At 42.2% G+C, this 23,861-nt stretch overlaps 1 protein-coding gene across 8 annotated transcripts in view; it reads left to right on the top strand.

Annotated features, from left to right (window-relative positions):
* Window positions 1-23,861, top strand: part of LOC137347714 (rab GTPase-activating protein 1) — a 225,995-nt gene that overhangs the window by 47,386 nt on the left and 154,748 nt on the right. For 3 of the 8 annotated variants that reach the window (XM_068012535.1, XM_068012540.1, XM_068012538.1), the window contains exon 2: window positions 886-1,037. The exons of 2 other annotated variants lie outside the window; for them this stretch is intronic. In XM_068012535.1, the coding sequence (XP_067868636.1) occupies window positions 888-1,037 (150 nt within the window). In that variant the 5' untranslated portion in view covers window positions 886-887. Of the gene's footprint in view, window positions 1-882; window positions 1,038-23,861 lie in introns of all 8 variants that reach the window. 3 more of the 8 variants (XM_068012536.1, XM_068012541.1, XM_068012539.1) reach the window with 1 other exon arrangement.

Genomic DNA, 23,861 nt, shown 5'->3' with positions numbered 1-23,861 from the left:
TTCTTATTGCCTTTTCGGTGAAAGTGTTGCACCTGAATCACGATTTGCTAATTTTAAACTAGTGTCCCCTGGTATTTCTGCCCTTTTATAAATTTGATATTTTGCATGGATCAATTTTGCCAATTTCTTTCATAGTCTTGAAAACCACAATTAGATCACTTTCAAGTCACATTTCAACAGAAATTGAGCCCAATACCTTTAACCTTTTGCCTATAACTTAAATTCCTAATATCTGGAGCAGCCGTTCATCTCAATACACTATTAAGGAGTAATATCTTTCTTATGGTAACCAGAAATATGTGCTACATGCTCTAATAGGGTCTGCCCAATAATTTTGCAGCAATATGACTTCTCTAGATTTGCACTTTCCCTCCAATGATACAATCTCTTATCTCATTTGCCTTTGTTTAACCACAACTATGCACTCTGCATATTAGTTTTTATTAGAAGTTGCAAATTATTGTTTTAATGGGCGCAGAGTACAGATCGAGAGAAGCTGGAATACATTTTTGTTTTGGCATAAACTCTTCATGAGCATGCTGTACCATAGTTCCATTTAATGCATACTCTTGTTAATTCCATGCTAATTATTTTAGAATTATCCACATTGAATTGCATCTGCTGCCTATTGGCCAAGTTACCTAAAAATACAATGTCTAAAGCTCCATGACATTATATCTGGTATCTCAGAACATTGGCCAGTGGGCTACACAAAATGAAAGTTTTGGTGATTTATTGCCATTGTTGAGTTGTGTGTATAGTAAAGCAACATAAGCATTTTGGATACTAGTTTAATGAATAATACCTTTAAATCAGTTTTTGATTTTATTTTCCAGGACTTTTTAAGTTTTATACCTCATTCATGAGTTGTCTTTGCTTTAGCAGCCATGGATGACAAGGCTTCAGTTGGAAAAGTTAGTGTTTCTTCAGACTCGGTATCCACTCTAAACAGTGAGGATTTTGTCCTGGTTTCCCGCCATGGTGATGATACGCCTTCTACCAATAATGGTAGCGATGATGAGAAAACAGGACTTAAGGTAAGAAGGTGCCAGTGTTTCAACCTTTTAAAAACTTGGGGATATGCACTGGGAAGCAGTTTACTATACACAGAGAAAAATTTTGTGATGCTATTGATGGTCACAAGTGTGTTATGTTTATAATTAGAATCAAGTTTTTGTATTGCCACTGTTCATGTATTCTACTTTAATTATTGTTTTTTCCTGTGGTATAAAGTTGTTAGTGTAGAAATCCTTTTGGAAAAACTAATCAAATTGTTCAGTAAATAAAAGTTCCAGAAGATTTTAATCAAATCTGAGGTAAGTTATCCTAAGAGAAACACATGAACTGTGCAGGGTATTTAGGTTAAACTCACTGACCAAATGTCAGTTGCTAACAGGGGAGTAGCAGATTCAAATGCCTTGGGACAGAACTTTTTATAGAGTGCAGACTAGGTAGGATCACATGGCTGGCTTGTCATACATGGTAATGCCACTAATCTTGAAGGGACCATTCCAGTGTGGGGAGGATGTGCCATGCAGAAGAGACATAATATTTCCTTGCTTGAGGTGCAAAATGAAAGCAGTTTTGAATGAACTTTAGATTCGGTTGTCAAATCTCTTGCAGTTAAAAGGGGAAGAAACTACAAGTTGAGTGCTTTCCTGTTTTACACCTAATGGGTGAAATATGGCGCACACTTTTTTTTTAGAAGCACTAAGTATAGTGCCAGTCCAGCAGAATATACATTTGCCTGGTATTGAATTAATTATTTTCAGTATTCATGAACAATAGACTAATATTAACAGGTCTATTTGCACCAAAATTCTTAACAGCAGTGAAACAGATTAATGTGCAACAGCTTCCATTATAGTGCTTGTGGTATAAGTATATAAGAATCCTATTACTTCACCCTCCTACCCTTGCTGCGCCCCCCCCACCCCACCAACCCTAATCCTCATTATTCACCTTCTAGAATCTGGAACATGTTTTAAAAAGTATAATTCAGTTGCACTGGATATACAGGAATGCCATGGACATTCTATACTGGATCTTTCCATTCAGCAGCAACTCATTTTTATTTAAAAATTAGTCAATACATGCTGATACAATAACTGAAACCTCTATCGTATAACTGCTTGTCTTTATCTGATGGAGCTGGTAATTATCAAGTTTTTATAGTTTCATATATTTTCAATAGAGTTAATAGGTTGAGCTAACAATGATCAGTTATCAAATTGTGAAACGTTTATGTATCATTTCATTTTTCTGCATATTGAATATTTTGCTATTGGTGCTTGTATCATAGCACTTAGATTTGTCTCAAGTGCAATTGGTTGGGTGCATACAATGTTGACTCGCTAATAATCCACAGTTAATACATGTGTTATTGTTACACTACTAGTATTGCACAAATTACGAACATGTTAGTGCTATGTGATTTGAGGAGTAAATCTGTTGATTGCAATATGCATCCCTTTCCATAGGCATGATATGGTGTATTTGTAGCTGAAAAATGCAGCTTCAGAATTCAGTACCTTCTTCCCATTTTACATTTAATGTTTTTTTTTTCAAGCTTTACCTGCCATTAATTTCTCAACTTTAGGATGTCAACCTGTTGAATGCTGGCAGCTCCAGATAATCCTGCAATTTCTGGATCAGTCTTTTAAAAAAAAAATCAGCTTGCGTTCAATGACTTTGAAACAGACCCTAATCAGAGGAGTACTGACATAGCTCTTGTGTGCTCAAAAGACTAAATGCATGCCAAAAAATTATATATATGTATAAAATCTGTGTTTAAAAATGAACTTGCCACTCCATTTTAGATCTTGGCATCAGCTGTTACTTTCCTCTTTTCCTAGAGATAAACTTTCTAGAAACAGAATCACAGAATTGTTACAGTGCAGAAGGAGACCACTCGGCCCATCTTCTCACCAGCTCTCCGAAAGGGCAATTCACTCAGTTCCATTTCCCCGCCTTCTCCCCGTAACCCTACACATTCTTCCTTTCCATATAACTGTCTAACCCCCATTTGAATGCTTCAATTGAACCCGCCTCAACCACACTGTCAGGCAGTGCATTCCAGACCTTAACCACTTGCTGCGTGAATAAGTTTTCCTCATGTCACTTTTGCTTCTCTTACCAAATGCTTGAAATCTGTCCTCTTGTTCTCGATCCTTTCACGAGTGGGAACGGTTTCTCTCTATCCACTCTCTCCAAACCCTCATGATTTTGAAAATATCTATCAAATCACCTCTCGGCCTTCTCTTTTCTCCAGGGAACACAGTCCTAACTTCTCCAATCTATTTTCTTAACTGAAATCCCTCATCCCTCGAACCGTTCTCATGAATCTTTTCTGTACCATCTGCAATGCCCTCACGTCTTTCCTAAAGTGCGGTGCCCAGAATTGGACGCAGTACTCCAGAGGCCGAACTAGTGTCTTATACAAGTTCAACATAACTTCCTTGCTCTTGTGCTCTATGCCCTATTAATAAAGCCCAGGATACTGTATGCTTTATTAACCGCTTCTCAACCTTCCATGACTTATGCACATATACACCCAGGTCCCTCTGCTCCTGCACCCCATTTAGAATTGTACCTTTTATTCTCTATTGTCTCTCCATGTTCTTCCTACCAAAATGAATTACTTCACATTTCTCTGCATTGAACTTCATCTGTCACCTGTCTGCCCATTCCACCAACTCGTCTGTCCTTTTGAAGTTCTACACTGTGCTCCTCGCAGTTCACAATGCTTCCAAGTTTCGTATCATCTGCAAACTTTGAAATTGTGCCCTGTACACCAATGTCTAGGTCATTAACATATATCGGGAAAAACAAGGGTCCCAACACTGATCCCTGGGGATCTCCACTACAAACCTTCCTCCAGCCCGAAAAACATCCATTAACCCACTACTCTTTGTTTCCTGTCACTCAGCCAATTTCGTATCCATGTTGCGACCGTCCCTTTTATTCCATGAACATTAAGTTGGCTCACAAGTCTGTTGGAAAAAAAAACAAGTTTCCAATGTAACCAGTGGCCTTGGATGTGAGTGGAATAGTGTGCCATGTGACTAACAATGAACTTTTAGCCATATATAATCACACCAGAATCTACATAAGATGCCTATACATTCTTTTACTTCTGAAATATCACAACATTGGATCAATATGCAAAGCTAAATTTCCTAGTCAAAGTTATTTACAATTAAGATTAGACACATCAAAACACCAGCAGTATAATTGTTGCTTTATATAATATGACCAAGACCAAAAATAAATGGTGTAGAATTTTGGTAGTTTTTGGTACCTCTCCTAGTAAGTTTAATATTTGTCGATATTTGAAACAACAAAATAACAATGGTAGGTTAGTTATTAATGCTGTCTTCAACCCTTCTCTTCTGTTCCCTCCACCCTCACCTCCAACAATAAGTGCGAGGAGCTCATGGACTTCTTTCTCCATTAAGATCGAGACCATCCGATCAACTGCTTCTGCCGTGTCCCTCCCTCCCACAAGCCCACCTGGCCAAACATCTTGTAATGCTCCCCCCTGCTCCACCCCCTGTCCCCTGCCCTAGCCCTGAACTCGCATCTTTCTCTAGATTCTCTCCTATCTCCCCTCATGTCCTCTCTGAGCTCATCTTGCCCACGAGACCCACCTCCTGTTCTCTTGATCCTATTCCCACTAAACTGCTGAACACCCAGCTTCCCTTCCTGGTTCCCATGTTAGCTGATATTGTCAATGGTCCTCTCTCCACGTGTTCCTCTCTCCTTTGTGTCTGCCGTCATCACCATTCTCCTCAAAACCAACCCTTGCCTCCGTTGTCCTTGCAAACTACTGTCCTATCTCCAACCTGCCTTCCTTTCCAACATCCTTGAATGTGTTGTCACCTTCCAAATCCATTGCCATCTTTCCCGGAACTCCATGTTTGAATCCCTCCAATCAGAATTTCACCCCTGCCACAATACCGAAATGGCTCTCACCATAGTCACAAATGACCTCCTACGTGACTGTACCAAAGGTAATCTTTCCCTCCTCATCCTTCTCGACCTGTCTGCAGTCTTTGACACTGTTGACTACACCATCCTCCTCCAACACTTCTCCACTGTTGTCCAGCTGGTTGAGACTGCTCTCGCTTCGTTCCCTTCTTATCTATTTAATTGTAGCCAGAGAATCACTTGCAATGGCTTCTCTTCCTGCTCCCGCACCATTACCTCTGGTGTCCCCCAACGATTTGTCCTTGGCTCCCTCCTATTTCTCATCTACATGTTACCTATTGGCGACATCATCTGCGATCACAGTGTTAGTTTCACATGTATGCTGACCGCACTCAGCTCTACCTCAACACCACTTCTCTGCACTCTCCACTGTTGCTAAATTTTCTGACTGCTTATCCGACATCCAGCACTGGATGAACAGAAATTTCCTCCAATTAAGTAGTGAGAAGACCGAAGCCATTGTTTACAGTTCCTACTCCAAACTCCGTTTCCTAGCTACCGACTCCATCCCTCTCCCTCGCAACAGTCTGAGATTAAACCAGTCTCTTTTCACCTTGGGGTCACCAACGTTGCACTTTCAATCTCATTCGTATCATCGCTAAGATCACCTATTTCCACCTCCGTAACCACACAACTTTGCAGTCTCAGCTCAACTGCTGCTGAAACCTTCACCCATGCCTTTATTACCTCTAAACTTGACTATTCCAATATATTCCTGACTGCTCTCCCACATTCTACTCTCTGTAAACTTGAGGTCATCCAAAACTTTGCTCTCTGTGTCTTAACTGGCACCAAGTCCCGTTCCCCTATTACCCCTGTGCTCGCTGACCTACATTGACCAAGAGGAGTATAGAAAGTGGAGGGCAGAAATCAAAAAGGAAATTAGGAAAGCGAGGGCATGGAAAAATATTGGCAAGCAAAATCAAGGTGAACCCAAAGATGTTTTATCAATACATTAAGGGTAAGAGGATAATTAAGGAGAGAGTAGAGCCCATAAAGGACCAAAGAGGTAACCTATGTGTAGGGGCGGAAGATGTTGGTATGGTTCTTAATGAATAGTTTGCGTCTGTCTTCACAAAAGACGGGGCGATGCAGATATTGTAGTTGAGGAGGAGTGTGAAGTATTGGATGTGATAAACATAGGGAGAGAGTAAGTATTAATGGGATTAGCATCCTTGAAAGTTGATAAATCACCAGGGCCAGATGAAATGTGCCCTAGGCTGTTAAAAGAAGCGAGAGGAAATTGCAGAAGATGTGACAATTATTTTCCAGCCCTCACTGTATACAGGTGTGGTGCTGGAGGGTTGGAGAATTGTTAATGTTATACCTTTGTTTAAAAAGGGAACAGAGGATAGACCGAATAATTATAGGCCAGTCAGTATAACCTCAGTAGTGGGCAAATTATTGGAATCTATTCTGAGAGACAGGATAAACTTAGAAAGGCACAGGTTAATCAAGGATAGTCACGGATTTGTTAAGGGAAGATCTTGTTTGAACGACTTGATTGAAATTTTTGAAGAAGTAACAAGGAAGATAGATGAGGGTAGTGCAGTTGATATGGTCTACATGGATTTTAGCAAGGCTTTTGAAAAGGTCCCACATGGCAGACTGGTTAAAAAAATAAAATCCCATGAGATCCAGGGAAATGCAGCAAGGTGGATACAAAATTGGCTCAGTGGCAGGAAACAAAGGGCAATTGTTGACTGGTGTTTTAGCGACTGGAGGGCTGTTTCCAGTGGTGTTCCGCAGGGCTCAGTACTGGGTCCCCTTTTTGTGATGTATGTTAAAGATTTGACATAAATGTAGGGGGCATGATCAAGAAGTTTGCAGTGTGGTAGATAGTGAGGAGGATAGCTGTAGGCTGCAGGAAGATATTGATGGTCTGGTCAGATGGGCAGAAAAGTGCAAATGGAATTCAACCTTGAGAAGTGTGAGGTGATGCATTTGGGGAAGTCAAACAAGGCAAAGAAATACACTATTAATGGGAAAATACTGAAGTGTAGAGGAAATGAGGGACATTGGAGTGAATGTCCACAGATCCCTGAAGGTAGCAGGACAGGTCGATAAGGTGGGTAAGAAGGCATTAGGAATCCTTTCCTTTATTAGCTGAGGTATAGTTTAGTTTAGAGATACAGCACTGAAACAGGCCCTTCGGCCCACCGAGTCTGTGCCGACCATCAACCACCCATTTATACTAATCCTACACTAATTCCATATTCCCACCACATCCCCACCTGTCCCTATATTTCCCTACCACCTACCTATACGAGGGGCAATTGCTAATGGCCAATTAACCTATCAACCTGCAAGTCTTCGGCATGTGGGAGGAAACCGGAGCACCCGGAGGAAACCCACGCAGACACAGGGAGAACTTGCAAACTCCACACAGGCAGTACCCAGAATTGAACCCGGGTCGCTGGAGCTGTGAGGCTGCGGTGCTAACCACTGCGCCACTGTGCCGCCCAGAATTCAAGAGCAGGAAGGTTCTGCTGGAACTGTATAACTGTTAGGCCACAAGTTGAGTACTTTGTGGTGTTCTGGTCACCTCATTACAGAAAGGATGTAATTGCACTAGAGAGGGTACAGAGGAGATTTACGAGGATGTTGCCAGGACTGGAAAAATGCAGTTATGAGGAAAGGTTAGATAGGCTGGGGTTGTTCTCCTTGGAACAGAGAGGGCTGAGGTGAGATCTGATTGAGATGTACAAAATTGTGAGGGGCCTGGATACAGTGGAGGTGAAGGGTCTATACACCTTAGCAGGGAGGTCAGTAATGAGGGGGAATCGATTTAAAGTGATTGGTAGAAAAATTAGAGGCGAGATGAGGGAAAAACTTTTTCACCCAGAGGGTGGTGGGGTCTAGAACTCACTGCCTGAAAGGGTAGTTGAGGCAGAAACCCTCAACTCATTCAAAAGGAGTCTGGATATGCACCTCAAGTGCCGTCATCTGCAGGGCTACGGACCAAATGCTGGAAGGAGGGATTAAAATAGGTGGATTGTTTTTCAACCAGCACAGACACGATGGGCCAAGTGGCCTCTTTCTGTGCCTTAAACTTTCTATGATTAGCTCCCAATCAAGCAAATTTTTTAAAATTCTCATCTTTGTTTTCAAATCCCTCCATGGCCTTGCCCCTCCCTATGTCTACAATCTCCTCCAGTCCCACAACCCTCCAAGATATCTGCACTTCTCTAATTCTGGCCTCTTGTGCACTTCAGATATTAATTGCTTCAGCATTGGTGGCTGTGCCTTCAGTTGCCTAGGCTGCAAGCTCTGGAATATCCTCCCTATACCTCTGCACCTTGCTTTCCTCTTTTAAGACACTCCTTAAAACCACCTCTTTGACCGAGGTTTTGATCACCTGACCTAATCTCCTTTTGTGGCTCGATGTCCTACTTCATTTTATAATGTTCCTGTGAAGTGCCTGGGACATTTTATTACGTTAAAGGCGCTATACAAATATAAGTTGTGCATTACTGGGGGTTAGGAATCCTGAGGCCTAACTAATAATCCAGAGAATGTTCAGAGAATGAGAGTTCGAATCCCACCATGACTGTTGAGAATTTGAATTCACTTTTAAAAAAAAAAGTCTTAAGTTAAAAGCTGCACTCAGTAAAAGTAACCACGAATGTGTTGGTTTGTCGTAAAAACCCAGCTGGTTCACTAATATCCTTTTTTGGCAGAGAAACCTGCTGTCTTTCTCTGATCTGGCCTATTTGTGACTTCAGTCCCACATCAATGTGATTGACTGACTCTTTAACTGTCCTCTAATATGGTAAAGCAAGACGCTCAGCTGTATCAAACAGCCGCAACATTGCGGCAGCACCTTCGTTACACAGACTGCAGCGGCTCAAGAAGAAGGCACGCCACCACTTGCACAGCAACCAAGGATGGGCAATAAATCCAGGTCACTGTCAGCAATAGCCACATCCCAAGAATGAATTTAAAAACATGCCAGGTTTTCATATACCAGTTTCTGGTTTTAAACAATATACAACAGAGTTCCATTGATCATCCAGTCACTTAAGATGTCTGTAGGCTTGCATGCTTGCCACCAGTTGGAATGGTTCTTCTGTCCGATGGGCATGAATGAAGTCTACATATTTATCCTTCAAAGAACCAATTGTCTGGTTACTATCTAGGACACACCAAACTTCAGTATGTTGGCTTGTATGTAGAGAACCTTTCTTGAGCTTGAGTCTCCAATTTAAAGTTTATTCAAAGCTAAGTCCGTTTCCATCTTCGATGCAGTTTCAGAATATGTAACGTAAAATAATACTGGATTTTGCTGCAAGTGCTTTAATGGATCAGCTGTTCTGTGGTCAGAAAATAAAGGTGGGAATTTAGGACAAAGTCATTGCAAGATTTAGAAGTTCTAAGTGGTTAGATTCTGAAGTACTGAATATCGTAATTTATGAGACTGCTAAAGAACTGCAATCAGAAACTTTCCTATAGTTTTGAGATTATGGGACTGCAAGCTTAGGTATATAACTTATTCATTACTCAGTAAACATTGCTAACAAGTGGCTGCAGCAGCAAACGTTTGAAAGGTTATTGAATTGCGCAAGGTGAGGGTGTTCAGCAACTTGTACCTGAAAGTCCATTAAGGATAAAATCTATTTGATGTGTTTTTCGCCATATAATTATGAAAACTAAAATAAAATTTGTCATCTAAAAATACTTTTGAATGAGAGCACTTCAGAAAAAGCACTGATGTCATGCCCTTGCACAAAGAACTGTAAGAGGCGCCGTGTTTCGGATGGGTCGTTAAACCAAGGCTTTGTCGGCTGGAAATAAAAGATCCCACGGCACAATTTTGGAGAGAAGCGGGGTCGGGGGCTCTCCCCGGTGTCCTGGCTGATATTTATCCCTCAAGCATCTTCAGGCTTCAGGGGGATTTGGGCAGTCTAAGTGAATGGACAAGAATATGGCAGATGGAATATAATGTGAATAAATGTGAAGTTTTAAAAAATTCATTTGTGGGATGTGGGTTTCGCTGGTTATGCCAGCATTTATTGCCCATCCCTAATTTCCCTTGAACTGAGTGGCTTGCTAGGCCATTTCAGAGGGCAGTTAGGAGTCAACCACATTGCTGTGGGTCTGGAGTCACATGAAGGCCAGACCAGATAAGGACAGCAGATTTCCTTCCCTAAAGGACATTAGTGAACCACATGAGTTTTTACAATAATCAACAATGGTTTCAAGGTCACCATTAGACTAACTGTTAATTCCAGATTTTTGTTTTTATTAATTGAATTCAAATTTCACCATCTGCCATGGTGGGATTTGAACTCATGTCCCCAAGCATTCGCCAGGGTCTCTGGATTGCTAGTCCAGTGACATTACCACTACTCCACTGCCTCCCCTCAAAGTGATCCACTTTGGTAGAAAAAACAGAAAGACAGAGTATTTCTTAAATGGTGAGAGGTTGGGAAGTGTTGGTGTCCAAAGAGACCTGGGTGTCCTTGTTCATGAGTCAGTAAAAGCTAGTATGCAGGTGCAGTAAGCAATTAAGGCAAATGTTGTATTGGCATTCATTGCAAGGGGATTTGAGTGCAGGAGTAAAGATGTATTGCTTCAATTGTATAAAGCCTTGGTGGGAACGCATCAGGAGTATTTTGTACAGTTTTGGTCTCCTTGTCTAAGGAAGGATGCACATGCCATAGAGGGAGTGCAACGGAGGTTCACCAGACTAATCCTTGGGATGGCAGGATTGTATTCTGAGGAGAGATTTCAAAGCTGGGCCTGTATTCTCTAGAGTTTCAAAGAATGAGAGGTAATCTCATTGAAGGTTACAAAATTCTTGCAGGGTGTGACAGGATAGATATGGATGGAATGTTTCCTCTGGCTGCTGAGTCTAAAACAAGGGGACACAGTCTTAGAATAAGGGACAGGCCATTTAAGACTGAGATGAAGAGGAATTTCTTCACTCAGAGGGTGGTGAATCTGGAATTCTCTACCCCAGTGGGCTGTGGAAGCTCAATCATTGAGCATGTTTAAGACAGAAATCAATAGATTTCTGAATATAAACAACACCAAGGGATTATGGAGATAGTGGGGGAACAATGGCGTAGAGGTCGATGATCAGCCATGATTTGTTTAGTGGAGCAGGCTCGATGGGCTGAATGGTTTACTCCTGCTCCCATTTCCTATGATCCTATGAACCAGCATTACTTTTTACATTGTCTGATCATTATAACATTGCTTTCTATGGGACGTTGTGTGCGGATTGGCTGCCACGTTTCCTACATTGCAGCAGTGACTGCACTTCAAAAGCACTTCGTTGGCCATGACGCTCTTTTGAGATATGGTGAATCTGTGAAGGGTGCCATATAAATGCAAATCTTTCTTACCAGATATTCATCCCAGCAATTTTTCCCCAGTTTTCTCCCCTCCTCTCCTGATGACACTAACTGCTCGTGTTTATTTCAATGGAAGTCTATCTTTGTAGGTGAGGCAAGACGGTAAACAGCAGCAAATCATTAAAAGGTGGGGAACATTACAGTGAGCTCAATCCACTTCTCTCAGGTGCATGGGAACACCAACTCCAAATTTCCTTCAGAGTTACACTCCATCCCGACTTGAACATATATAACAGCTGCTCTTGTTGACCCAAGATTGCTTTTTCTCCAGTTCTGCTGGTCCTGTTTTTCTGGATCCTTTTATTTTGTTTATCTCTGCAGCTATTGCCAATTTACTTGCATGCTATAGATTTGAAAAACAAAATTTGCAGATGACAAAACTTGGCAGTATTGTGAACTGTGAGGAGGAAAGTGGTAAACATCAAGGGGACATTGACAGGCTGGTGGAATGGGTGGACAAGTGGCAGATGAAATTTAACTCAGAAGTGTGAAGTGATTTATTTGGTAGGAAGGACCAAGAGGCAATATAAATTTAAGGGTACAATTCTAAAGGGGGTGCAGGAGCAGAGGGACCTAGGGGTATATGCGTACAAGTCATTGAAGGTTGTACGGCAGGTTGAGAAAGCAGTTGATAAAGCATATTGGATCCTGGGCTTTATAAATAGGGGTATAGAGTACAAAAACAAGGAAGTTATGATAAACCTATATAGAAGACTGGTTCAGACTCAACTGGAGTATTGTGTCCAGTCCTGGGCACCACCCTTTAGGTAGGATGTGAAGGCATTAGAGAGAGTGCAGAAAAGATTCATGAGAATGGTTCCAGGGATGAGGAACTTCAGTTACATTGATAGTTTAGAGAAGCTGGGGGTGTTCTTGGAGAAGAGAATGTTGAGAGGAGATTTGATAGAGGTGTTCAAAATCATGAGAGGTCTGGACAGAATAGGTGGGGAGAATCTGTTCCCATTGGTAAAAGATCCAAAACCAGAGGACACCGATTTAAGGTGATTGGCAAAGGAAGCAACAGCGAGATGAGGAAAAGCTTTTTTTTTTACAGTGAGTGTTTAGGATCTAGAATGCACTGCCTGAGTGTGTGGTGGACGCCGATTCAATCAGTGCCTTTAGAAGAGAACTGGATAGATACCTGAAAAGAAAATTTGCAGAGCTGTAGGGAAAAGGCATGGGACTAGATGAGTTGCTCTTGCAGAGAGCTCACACAGACACAATAGCCCTAATGGCCTCCTGTGCTTAACTATTCTATGAATTTTCACTTAATCTGAACTCTTAATGAAAGAAAAAGGTGAACACAGGATGATAGGTTGAGGCAAGTTGCAAGATAGGGTGTGACTGGTTTTGGTTTCTTAATATGACCGAATAATATAAACTCCGGGAGTGGTTGAAGCACCCAAGTATAGTGTGTGAACTGGGATTGGTGATTGGAAAGTAATCCAGGAGAGACAGTAAGACTAAATGACTTGTGAACTTTCCATCATGCATCTTATTATGTTTAACATTTTAAGTCACACCAATGCTACACATTAGATTAAAGCATGAAGGAACCTAACTAGTGATATCAACAGGTGCAGATGAGGGAAGTTTGATATTCTCTGATATTATTCATTATGGCTAATCAGTTTGTTGAACTTCATATCAGCAGTGTTACCTATTATGTAGACAATGAGCGAAGAGTACTTGATGGTTTTGGAATTGAGTTTCATGCCCACAGGATGCCAACAGTATCACCAAATAGTTTTAACATAAACCTTACAAATAAAAGCTTAGAAAATTGTGAATTGAAACTGTTTGAAATTTGTTCTAATGTTAATCAGATGGTTTAATGTCTGGTTTAACAGGAATGGGCAGTACTTTGAAAGTGTTTTGACATTGCTAGTTCACAAATTCCTGCAGATTAGAACAGGCCTCTGATCTTGTTGGTGTTTTAGGAATCGGTTTGCTGCAATTTTTATGGAGGAGTTGTACTAGGATTAGGAGATGCTAGATTTTATAAAAAGTAATTTTAAAAAAACTTGAAGCTAAACTAGTTTAGGAGCTATTGTATGTTGGAGGAAGTACCGCACAATCATTGTTGAAATTTTAAAACTTAGGGTGGTACATTGTGCAACTATGACTATATCACACCCATAATTGTCTCTTGTATACTGATGGTTGTGTTGCTTGTCTTGCAGTGTGCTATGGGCCATTTCAACTTAATTTGACCTTGTTTACACAGAATTTACAGCACAGAAAGAGGCTATTCAGAGCAACTGGTCTGTGCCAGTGTATTTAAGGTCCAAGGGGGCCTCCTCCCATCCTGCTTCATCTAAACCTATCAGTGTATCTTTCTATTCCTTTCTTTCTTGTGATTATCTTCTCTCTCCTTAAATGCATCTATGCCTCTGTTATGACCAGGTGAAAAAGGGGTCTAGGGTTCCTCTCAGACTTCACCTGGTTTTACCATAATGGGGTTTAATTTTAAACAGTGTTTTTAGCTTCCCCCTTAGTGCATCCTTGTTAACTATCTTCCAATTATAAGGCAAAGAAACTGGGCCAAACAGGTTTCTTAGGTTTAAAAAAAAGTTGAACTTTTTGAACTTAAATTCTAATTCGATTAACGCCTGCGGATAAGCGATGCGCCCACGCTAGCATGCATACGCAATGCACACATGCAGATAGAGACAGAAAAGAGCAGAAAAAAATAAAGTGGAACATTTTGAGGCAATATCTGAAGATTGTTTTGGTTACTGTTCTTCGAGCTCCCTGTAGAGTCCTTGATTGTAGGTAGGTCTTGCTTTTCATTGGGGCCGAGTATTCTTCTTAAACCTTGTTTGATGTATGAGACTTTTCTCTGTTGGGGTTCATGTGTCCTGAATGGGTCCAGAGGCTTGTGAGAAAGAGATGGGAGCAGACAGGAGAGGTCTTCTCACTCCAGGAGCAAACAGTCTTTCTGAGTTCAAAAACTGTAGCTAGTTCAAAAAACCCTGGACCAGCCAGTCATGTGACCAGCTGATTTAACTAGCCCTAGCTTTTGTGGATTGTATCACCTTAGCAGTCTCTGGAATGCTCTTCCTTACGCCTTCAGTGTCTGGTGATCAAAATCAGTTGTGGGTTGAATGTGTCAGGGAATGGTCCTTTTGTCTCCACAAGCCCCGTCTGTTAGTGTGCAACTGTTTTTCAGCTAAGCGTCTGGCAGCCCTTGTAAGAGGCCTTCTCTTCCCAGCAAGTTTAAAATCAATGTTCATGTGACAAAATTAATATGCCTCATTTTTGGCAGGTGGGAGCCTGCATGACACCTCATTGAGTTTAAGAGCAACAAACATGGGCCAAAAGGCCTCGTCTTATTACGTTAAGATTGTTCCTTCCACAGATCATTTACAGTCTACTGCATCAAGGGCTCAAAATCACTATTGAGACATTGCACAAGCTGTAGGTCCTCAAAGGTAATCAAGAAAAACTGCAGGATGTTGAGGTATCATCATCTACTTCAAAATGGTCTTTACAAAAGAAAAATTGGTTTTGTGTTCTAGTTTTGCTCCCACTTAATTTTCCCATAAAATCTTTGAAGTTCGTTCATTTAAAGTTGTGCATTTTTTGATAGCATTTAATACAGTGGTCACTAGAGCCCAAGCATCGATTTTTGGCACTAATTCTGCGGCTCCCTAGTTGTAAAATGAAATAGAAGCTGATCTAGCTTCCTGCTCACTGTTACCACTTCCTGGATCACCTATCCAAATTTACAGGGCAGGCATAAAATGTCCACCCATAATATAGTTTGGAAATGACAGATATCTATTTTTCCAACACTAAATGATTGTCTGTTCAATCCTGCCATCCTGCAATTCAAGAACAATAGAAATTTTAAATGACCCAAATGCATGTGCAAATGAATTGCATAGGCTTGGACTCTGCAGACAAAAACTTTAAAAATTATTAGCTGTTATGGCTTTGCTGATGAGTTCGATGGTTAGCGCTCTCCTATTCGTCGTCTGTCTTTGAGTCCCATTTGCTCTGCCTTTTTTCCTGGTACTGTAAGCTCTCCCTTTATCTGTTTCTCTTCACACATGCCTTATTTGCTGAGTTACTAATCTGCTGTGAAATGACATTCATCAGGAATTAGTTTTGCAATTGCTTCCTTTGCTTCAAATGAAAACAGTTGTATTTAGTGATGCACAAGGAAAGATTGCAACTCTGGCCATGTGCCTTAGCCCTGAACTTGCATCTTACACTAGTTTCTTTCCTATCTTCCATTATGCTCTCTCTCAGCTCATCTTGTCCATGAGACCTACCTCCTGCTTCCTTGTTCCTATTCCCACTAAACTGCTGACCACCAAACTTACCCTCCTGGTCCCCATGTTAGCAGATATTGTTAATGGTCTCTCTCTTCAAGTGTTGTCTCTCTCCTTTAAATTTACTGTCACCACCCCTCTCCTCAAGGAACCGATCCTTGACCTCGCTGTCCTTGCAATCTGCCATCCCATCTCCAACCCCCCTTTCTTCTCCTTGAACGTGGTGTTGTCTCCCAGATTCGTGCACATCTTTCCCAGAACTCCATGTTTGAATCTCTCCAATTAGGTTTCCACTGATGCCACAGTACCTAAACAGCTCTTGTCAAAGTCACAAATGACCACCTACGTGACTGTGACAGAGGTAAATTTTCCCTCGTCATCTTTCTTGACCTGTGCAGCCTTTCACGCAGTTGCCCACACCATCCTCCTCCAATGCCTCTCCACAGTCGTCCTGCTAGGTGTGCTCTCCCCTCATTCCCTTCTTACTTAATTGTAGCCAGAGTATCAGTTGCAGTGGCTACTTTTCCAGCTATCACACCATTACCTCTGGTATCCCCCAAAGATCTGTCCTTGGCCCCCTCCTATTTCTCATCTCCATGCTGTCCCTTGGCAACATCATCCAAAAGAACAGTGTTAGTTTTCAGATGTAACGACACTCAGCACTACCTCGCTTGATTCCTTCACTGTTGATAAATTATCAGACTGCTTACCTGGCATCTGGTACTGGATGAGTAGAAATTTCCTCCAATTAAATATTGGAAAGATTGAAGCCATTGTTTTTGGTCCTTGCTACAAACTCTGTTCCCTGGCTACTGATTCCATCCCCCTCCCTGGCAATAATCTGAAATTAAGCCAGTCTGTTTGCAGCCTTGGTGTCATGTTTGACCCTGAGATCAGCTTCCAACCTCATATTCACAGCTTTGCTAAGACCACCTATTTCCAACTAGGTAGCATCACCCAACTTCACCCTGCCTCAGCTCATCTGCTGCTGAAACCCTCACCCATGCCTTGGTTACCACTAGACTTGACTATTCTAACACACTTGGTCGCCCTCATTCTACCTTCCGTAAACTTGAGGTCATCTAATACTCTACTACTGTGTCTTAACTTGCACCAAGCCCCATTCGCCTTTAGCCCCTCTGCTCACTGACCTACATTAGCTTCTGAAAAGCAACGTCTTGATTTTAAAATTCTCATGCTTGTTTTCAAATCCCTCCATTGCCTTAACAATCCCTATTTCTGTAATCTCCACCAGCCCCATAACCCTCCAAGATATCTGCGCTCATCTAATTCTAGCTTCTTGAGCATCCTCAATTTTAGTCGCTGTACCATTGGTGGCTGCACCTTCAGCTGCCTTGGCCCTATGCTCTGGAATGCCCTCTCTACACTCCTCTGCACCTGTACCTTGCTTTCCTCCTTTAAGGTGCTCCTTAAAACCTATCTCTTTGACAAAGCATTTGGTCATCTGAACTAATGTGTCTGTGTGACTTGGTGTCATATTTTGCTCTATAATGCTCTTGTGATTTGTCTTGGAATGTTTTACTACATTAAAGGCGATATATAACTAAAAGTTGTTGGACATCAAGATGCCAGTAGTGGTTAGGTCTAAGTCAGTGATGGGAATTGAACACGAGCAATGGCTACAGAGCAGCAGATTGTAGCTACTTGAAGTGCTGCTCTTTTTTTTATTCTTATGATATGTGCGTCGTTGGCAAGACCAGCATTTATTGCCCACACCTAATTGCCCTTGAGAAGGTGGTGTTGAACTGTTGCAGTCTGTTGGTATAGGTCCACCCACAGTGCTTTTTTTTGGAGCAGTTTGATATAACTGAGTGGCTTGCAAGGTCATTTCAGAGGCCATTTAAGAGTCACCCACATTGTGATTCCTGATCCACAGCATAGGCCAGACCAGGTAAGGATAGCCTACCCTGAAGGGTGTTAGCAAACCAGATGGGTTTTTATGACAGTTTGGTAGTTTAGTGATCATTATTAATGAGATTAACATTTTTATTCCAGTTTTATTAATAATTGCATTTAAATTCCCCCAGCTGCCGTGAGGGGATTTGAACCCCTGTCTCTGGGCCTCTGGATTACTAGTTCAATAACATTACCACTATGCTATGTCACCCTGTTGTATTTAAAATAACTCCTTAATGATGTGGCATTTTTGAACTTTATAATTATTTATACATTGCTACTGAATAAGCACCATGTTAAATACCAATGCACTTTAAAGTTTAAAGATAGTAATCCTCTGCGAGTTCATCGTCGTCTTTCTTTGGCCTCCTTGTCTCGAGAGACAATGGGTGAGTGCCTAGAGGTGGTCAGTGGTTTGTGGAGCAGCACCTGGAGTGGCTATAAAGGCCAATTCTAGAGTGACAGACTCTTCCACAGGCGCTGCAGATAAAATTTGCTGTCGGGGCTGTTACACATTTGGCTCTCTCCTTGCACTTCTGTCTTTTTTTCCTGCCAACTGCTAAGTCTCTTCGACTCGCCACTCTTTAGCCCCGCCTTTATGGCTGCCCACCAGCTCTGGTGATCACTGGCAATTGACTCCCACGACTTGTGGTCGATGTCACAGACTTCATGTCGTGTTTACAGATGTCTTTAAAGCAGAGACATGGACGGCCAGTGGGTCTGATACCAGTGACGAGCTTGCTGTACAATGTGTCCTTGGGGATCCTGCCATCTTCCATGCGACTCACATGGCCAAGCCATCTCAAGGGCTGCTGGCTCAGTAGGGTGTATATGCTGGGGATGTTGGCCGCCTCGAGGACTTCTGCGTTGAAGATACGGTCCTGCCACCTGATGCCAAGGATTCTTCGGAGGCAGCGAAGGTGGAATGAGTTGAGATGTCGCTCTTGGCTGACATACATTGTCCAGGCCTCGCTGCTGTAGAGCAAGGTACTGAGGACACAGGCTTGAAACACTCGGACTTTTGTGTTCCGTGTCTGCGCCATTTTCCCACACCCTCTTGGCCAGTCTGGACATAGCAGAGGATGCCTTTCCCATGCGCTTGTTGATTTCTGCATCGAGAGACAGGTTACTGGTGATAGTTGAGCCTAAGTAGGTGAACTCTTGAACCACTTCCAGAGCGTGGTCGCCAATATTGATGGATGGAGCATTTCTGACGTCCTGTCCCATGATGTTCGTTTTCTTGAGGCTAATGGTTAGGCCAAATTCGTTGCAGGCAGCTGCAATCCTGTCGATGAGTCTCTGCAGACACTCTTCTATGTGGGATGTTAATGCAGCATCGTCAGCAAAGAGGAATTCCCTGACTAGGACTTTCCGTACTTTGGTCTTCGCTCTAAGACGGGCAAGGTTGAACAACCTGCCATCTGATCTTGTGTGGAGGAAAATTCCTTCTTCTGAAGACTTGAACACATGAGAGCAGCAGTGAGAAGAAGATCCCAAACAGTGTTGGTGCGAGAACACAGCCTTGTTTCATGCCACTCAGGATAGGAAAGGGGTCTGATGAGGCACCGCTATGCTGAATTGTGCCTTTCATATTGTCATGGATGGTGGACATCCGATCTTTGCGAGTAGTCTGAAGAGACGACATCTGCTGATGAGGTCAAAGGCTTTGGTGAGATCTATGAAAGCAACGTAGAGGGACATCTTTCATACTTCCGTTTTTTTCATACTAAATCCTGTCACCGGGTTTCATGGAGACCCCCAAGATTACGTCGTTGGCACCAGCTGGACCTCATTGTCACAAGGCGAGCCTCTGTAAACAGTATCAAAATCACACACAGCTTCCACAGTGCGGACTGCGACACTGACCACTCCCTGGTGAGCAGCAAAGTTAGACTCAAACCAAAGAAGCTACATCACTCCAAGCATCAACACTAACAGAATTTCTTATCTACAGCTGTTCCATAAGTTTCTAAATTCACTTGAAAAAGCCCTTCAAAACACTCCTGCAGGGGATGCAGAGCCGAAGTGGGCCCACATCAGAGATGCCATCTATGACTCAGCAGTAACCACCTTTGGCAAACGTGAGAAGCAGAATGCAGACTGGTTTCAATCTCACTTTGAAGGGCTGGAACCTGTCATAGCTGCTAAGCGCACTGCACTGTTGAACTACAAGAAAGCCCCCAGTGAGTTAACATCCATAGCATTTGAGGTAGCCAGAAGCGCTGCACAAAGAACAGCCAGGCGCTGTGCAAATGACTACTGGCAACACCTATGCAGTCGTATTCAACTGGCCTCCGACACCAGAAACATCAGAAGAATGTATGATGGCATTAAGAGTGCTTTTCGGCTAACGATCAAGAAGATCTCCCCCCTCAAGTCTAAATCAGGGGAAATGATCACTGACCAACGCAAGCAAATGGACCGCTGGGTGGAGCACTACCTAGACGGGTACCCAGGGGCATTGTTGTCACTGATGCCGCCATCAATGCAGCCCAGTCTCTGCCAGTCATGGATGAGCTGGACGAACAGCCAACAAAATCGAAACTCAGTGATGCCATTGATTCTCTAGCCAGTGGAAAAGCGTTAGGACAGCATTGCCCCTGAAATAATCAAGAGTGCAAAGCCTACTATACTCTCAGCACTCCATGAACTGCTTTGTCTGTACTGGGATGAGGGAGCAGTACCACCGGACATGTGCAATGCCAATATCATCACCCTCTATAAGAACAAGGGTGACCGCGGTGACTGCAGCAACTGCCGTGGAATCTCCCTGCTCAGCATCGTGGGGAAAGTCTTCGCTCGAGTCATTTTAAACAGACTCCAGAAGCTGGCTGAGCGTGTCAACCCTGAGGCACAGTGTGGCTTCCGAGCAGAGAGATCCACCATTGACGTGCTGTTCTCCCTTTGCCAGCTACAGGAGAAATGCCGCGAACAACAGATGCTAGTTCGTAACTCTCAGCAAATATATATTCCTTTGAAAAAGAATGACTACAAGAAGGATGAATCATCTGTGGCTAACTAAGGAAGTTAAGGATGGTGTCAAGTTGAAAGAAAAGGTGTACAGTGCTGTGAAGATTGGTGATAGGCCAGAAGATTGAGAGAATATTTGAAACCAGCAAAGGGTAGCTTTTAAAGGGAAAAATTAGAATGGGGGTAAACTAGCAAGAAATATAAAAACTGATTGTAAAAGCTTCTCCAAGTATATAAAAAGGAAGAGAGTAGCTAAAGTAAACATTAGTTCCTTTAGAGTCTGGGGAATTAATAATGGAAAACAAGGAAATGGCAGAAACTTTAAACAAATATTTTGTATCTGTCTTCATGGTTAGAAGACACTAAAAGCATCCCAAGGATAGTAGAAATTTATGGGGCAAAAGGGAAGGAGGAACTTAAAATAATCACTCACTAGAGAAAAAGTACTAGGAAAACCAGTGAAACTGTAGGCTGACAAGTCCCCTGGACCTGATGGCCTGCATCCTAGGGACTTAAAAGAAGTGACTGCAGAAATAATTGCATTGGTTTGTAATCTTCCAAAATTCCCTAGATTTTGGAAAGGTCCCAGCAGATTGGAATACCGCAAATGTCCCTATTTAAAAAAAGAGGGAGACAGAAAGGAAAGTATAGGTCAGTTACCTAATGTCAGTAATTGGGAAAATGCTAGAATCTATTATTAAGGAAGTAGTAGCAAGACATTTAGAAAATATTAATGCAGTCAAGCAGGTTTATGAAAGGGAAATTATGTTTGACAAATTTATTAGAGTTCTTTGAGGATATAACGAGTGGGTTGGATAAAGGGGAAGTAATAAATGTAGTGTATTTGTATTTCCAAAAGGCATTCGATAAGGTGCCATATCAAAGATCACTGCACAAGATAAGAGCTCATGGTGTTGGGGGTGAAATATTAGCATGGATGGAGGATTGGCTAACAGGAAACCGAGTTGGGATAAAGGGGTCATTTTCAGGTTTGCAAACTAACCAGTGGTGTGCCACAGGGGTGCTGGGGCCTCAACTATTTACAATCTTATATTAATGACTTAAAAGAAGGGACAGAGTGTATTGTATACAAAGATAGGTGGGAAAGCAAGTTGTGAGGAGGACACACAGTCTTCAGAGAGATATAGATAGGTTAAGTGGGCAAAAAATTGGCAGATGGAGTATAATTTGGGAAAGTGAGGTTGTCCACTTTGGCAGGAAGTAGAAAAGCAGAATATTATTTAAATGGAGAGAGACTGCAGAATGCTGTGGTATAGAGGAATCTGGATTCCCTCATACGTGAATCTCCATAAGTTAGCATTCATGTGCAACAAGTAGTTAGGCAAATGGAATGTTGGTCTTGATTGCGAGGGGTATGGAGTATAAAAGTAGAGAAGTCTTGCTACAGCTGCACAGGGCATTGGTGAGACTACACCTAGAGTACTGTGTACAGTTTTGGTCTCCTTATTTAGGGATATACTTGCATTGGAGGCAGTGCAGAGGAGGTGTGCTAGGTTGATCCATGGGATGAAAAGCTTGTCTTCGGAAAGATTGAGCAGGTTGGGTCTATACTCATTGGAGTTTGGAAGAATGAGATTTGATATTGAAACGTATAAGATTCTGAGGAGGCTTGAGAGGGTAGTTACTGAGAGGATGTTTCTCCGTGTGTGGGAATCTAGAACTAGAGGGCACAGTTTCAAAATAAGGGGTCTCTCATTTAAGACTGAGATGAGGAGGAATTTGTTCTCAGGGTCACTGACCTTTGGAAGTCTCTACCCCAGAGAGCAGTGGAGGCTGGATGATTGAATATATTCAAAACTGAGACAGATTTTTGATCTACAAGGGAGTAAAGGGTTATGTGGGGGCAAGCAGGAAAGTGGAGTTGAGGCCACGATCAGATCAGTCCATGACTTTATTGAATGGTGGAGCAGGCTCGAGGGACCGAAATGGCCTACTCCTATTTCTTATGTTCCGTGTAGCAGAGTATGGCCTGGAGCAGCAGGGAAGAGGTTGAGACCAGAGAATGTTAAGAACGTCATGCTTGGGGTGGGGGAGGAGGTTCATGGCTTTAACTACTTTGAATCTTTGAGCCAAAGGAGTGGCTTGAGGACTCTGGTGATGCCTTTCTGTAGGCAGCGATTTAGGGTGGTCTGTTTTGCAGCACTTGGAGGGAGGGTATAGAATGCAGAGAGCAGGAAAGGATGGCGACATTGCAGAGCGAAGTAGCATTAAGGTAGGGAAGGGTGCGAACCCATTGGCCAACTGGAGACTGTTGGGGAGGGGGTGCGGTGGGGGGAGTAAGGATGGAGAGCGTGGGTGGAAAAAAATCAGTTTAGCTTTTAAAAAGTAAAAACAAACCTACCTGTAGATATATTAATGAAATTAAAAATCATAAATACTTTTTCTCCTTCATAATTCAGATGGCAACGATTGACAATTTGGAGCCCTGACCTATTAGTAATGGTAGGTGACAGGAGAAAACCTTTAACTAATTCAAACACTAAAATGAGGATTTTAGTTTAAAATGCAAATGTTGAAATCTTTCAAAATTTAAATAAACTACCAGTTGAGGAGATGATAATGTAGTTGTATAGAGGTGATACAAACAATCAGAAGGCAATCTGAGTGACTTTCAGATCAAAATCTAATATTCAGGCTGGGGTTTTACTGCAATTTTCTATTCATTTAAGTTAGTAGATGGAATATTGTGGGCTGGCAAACACAAGCAGGAAGGTCCTAGCCCAAAGGTCTGCTTACAGGGCTACCTGCCGCTGTCATAATGGAATATAACAGTAACTGTGGACATGTTAACAAGGGACTCCTATAGAAAATGTTTACTTGAACTGCACAATGGAGTATGTGACCTACGTACTGATTTTAATGCATTGTTGATTTAGTGAAATTGCGCAGGCTGCATTGTGACTGACAGAATCATGGAGACCAGAAATCTGTCAAAGTCGCATCTTCGCGGGGTGTGGGGGTGGGGGTGGGCGGCGAGGTAGGTGGAAAAGTCCTGCTGTACCAAGGATAAGCCCCACTTCACAAAAGTTTTTTAAAAAAAAACTAGGTTCAGGTGTGTTCTCTGTTCTAGGTTATTGATCAGTTTAGATGAATGTTAAATACTGCTTCTGCTCTGGATACTACTGACTGTCTTGAACTTCCTTGTGAGTTTTACCATCTTGTTTCTGGTTTGACCATTTTATTTCTGGATAATGGAAATTCCACTTATCACGTTATGATTTCCTGCAGCTTCTCCTACTTGCTGAAATAACTCCCTCTCTTCCTGTTCAGCTTAAGTTAGTGGTTCCTAGTTGTCAAATTTTTTTTATCCGCTCGGGGGATGTGG

Source organism: Heterodontus francisci, chromosome 32 (genome assembly GCF_036365525.1).
Source record: "Heterodontus francisci isolate sHetFra1 chromosome 32, sHetFra1.hap1, whole genome shotgun sequence".
Lineage (NCBI taxonomy): Eukaryota > Metazoa > Chordata > Chondrichthyes > Heterodontiformes > Heterodontidae > Heterodontus > Heterodontus francisci.
Note: the sequence above shows the minus strand (reverse complement) of the source record. Positions and strands in the feature narration are given on the sequence as shown.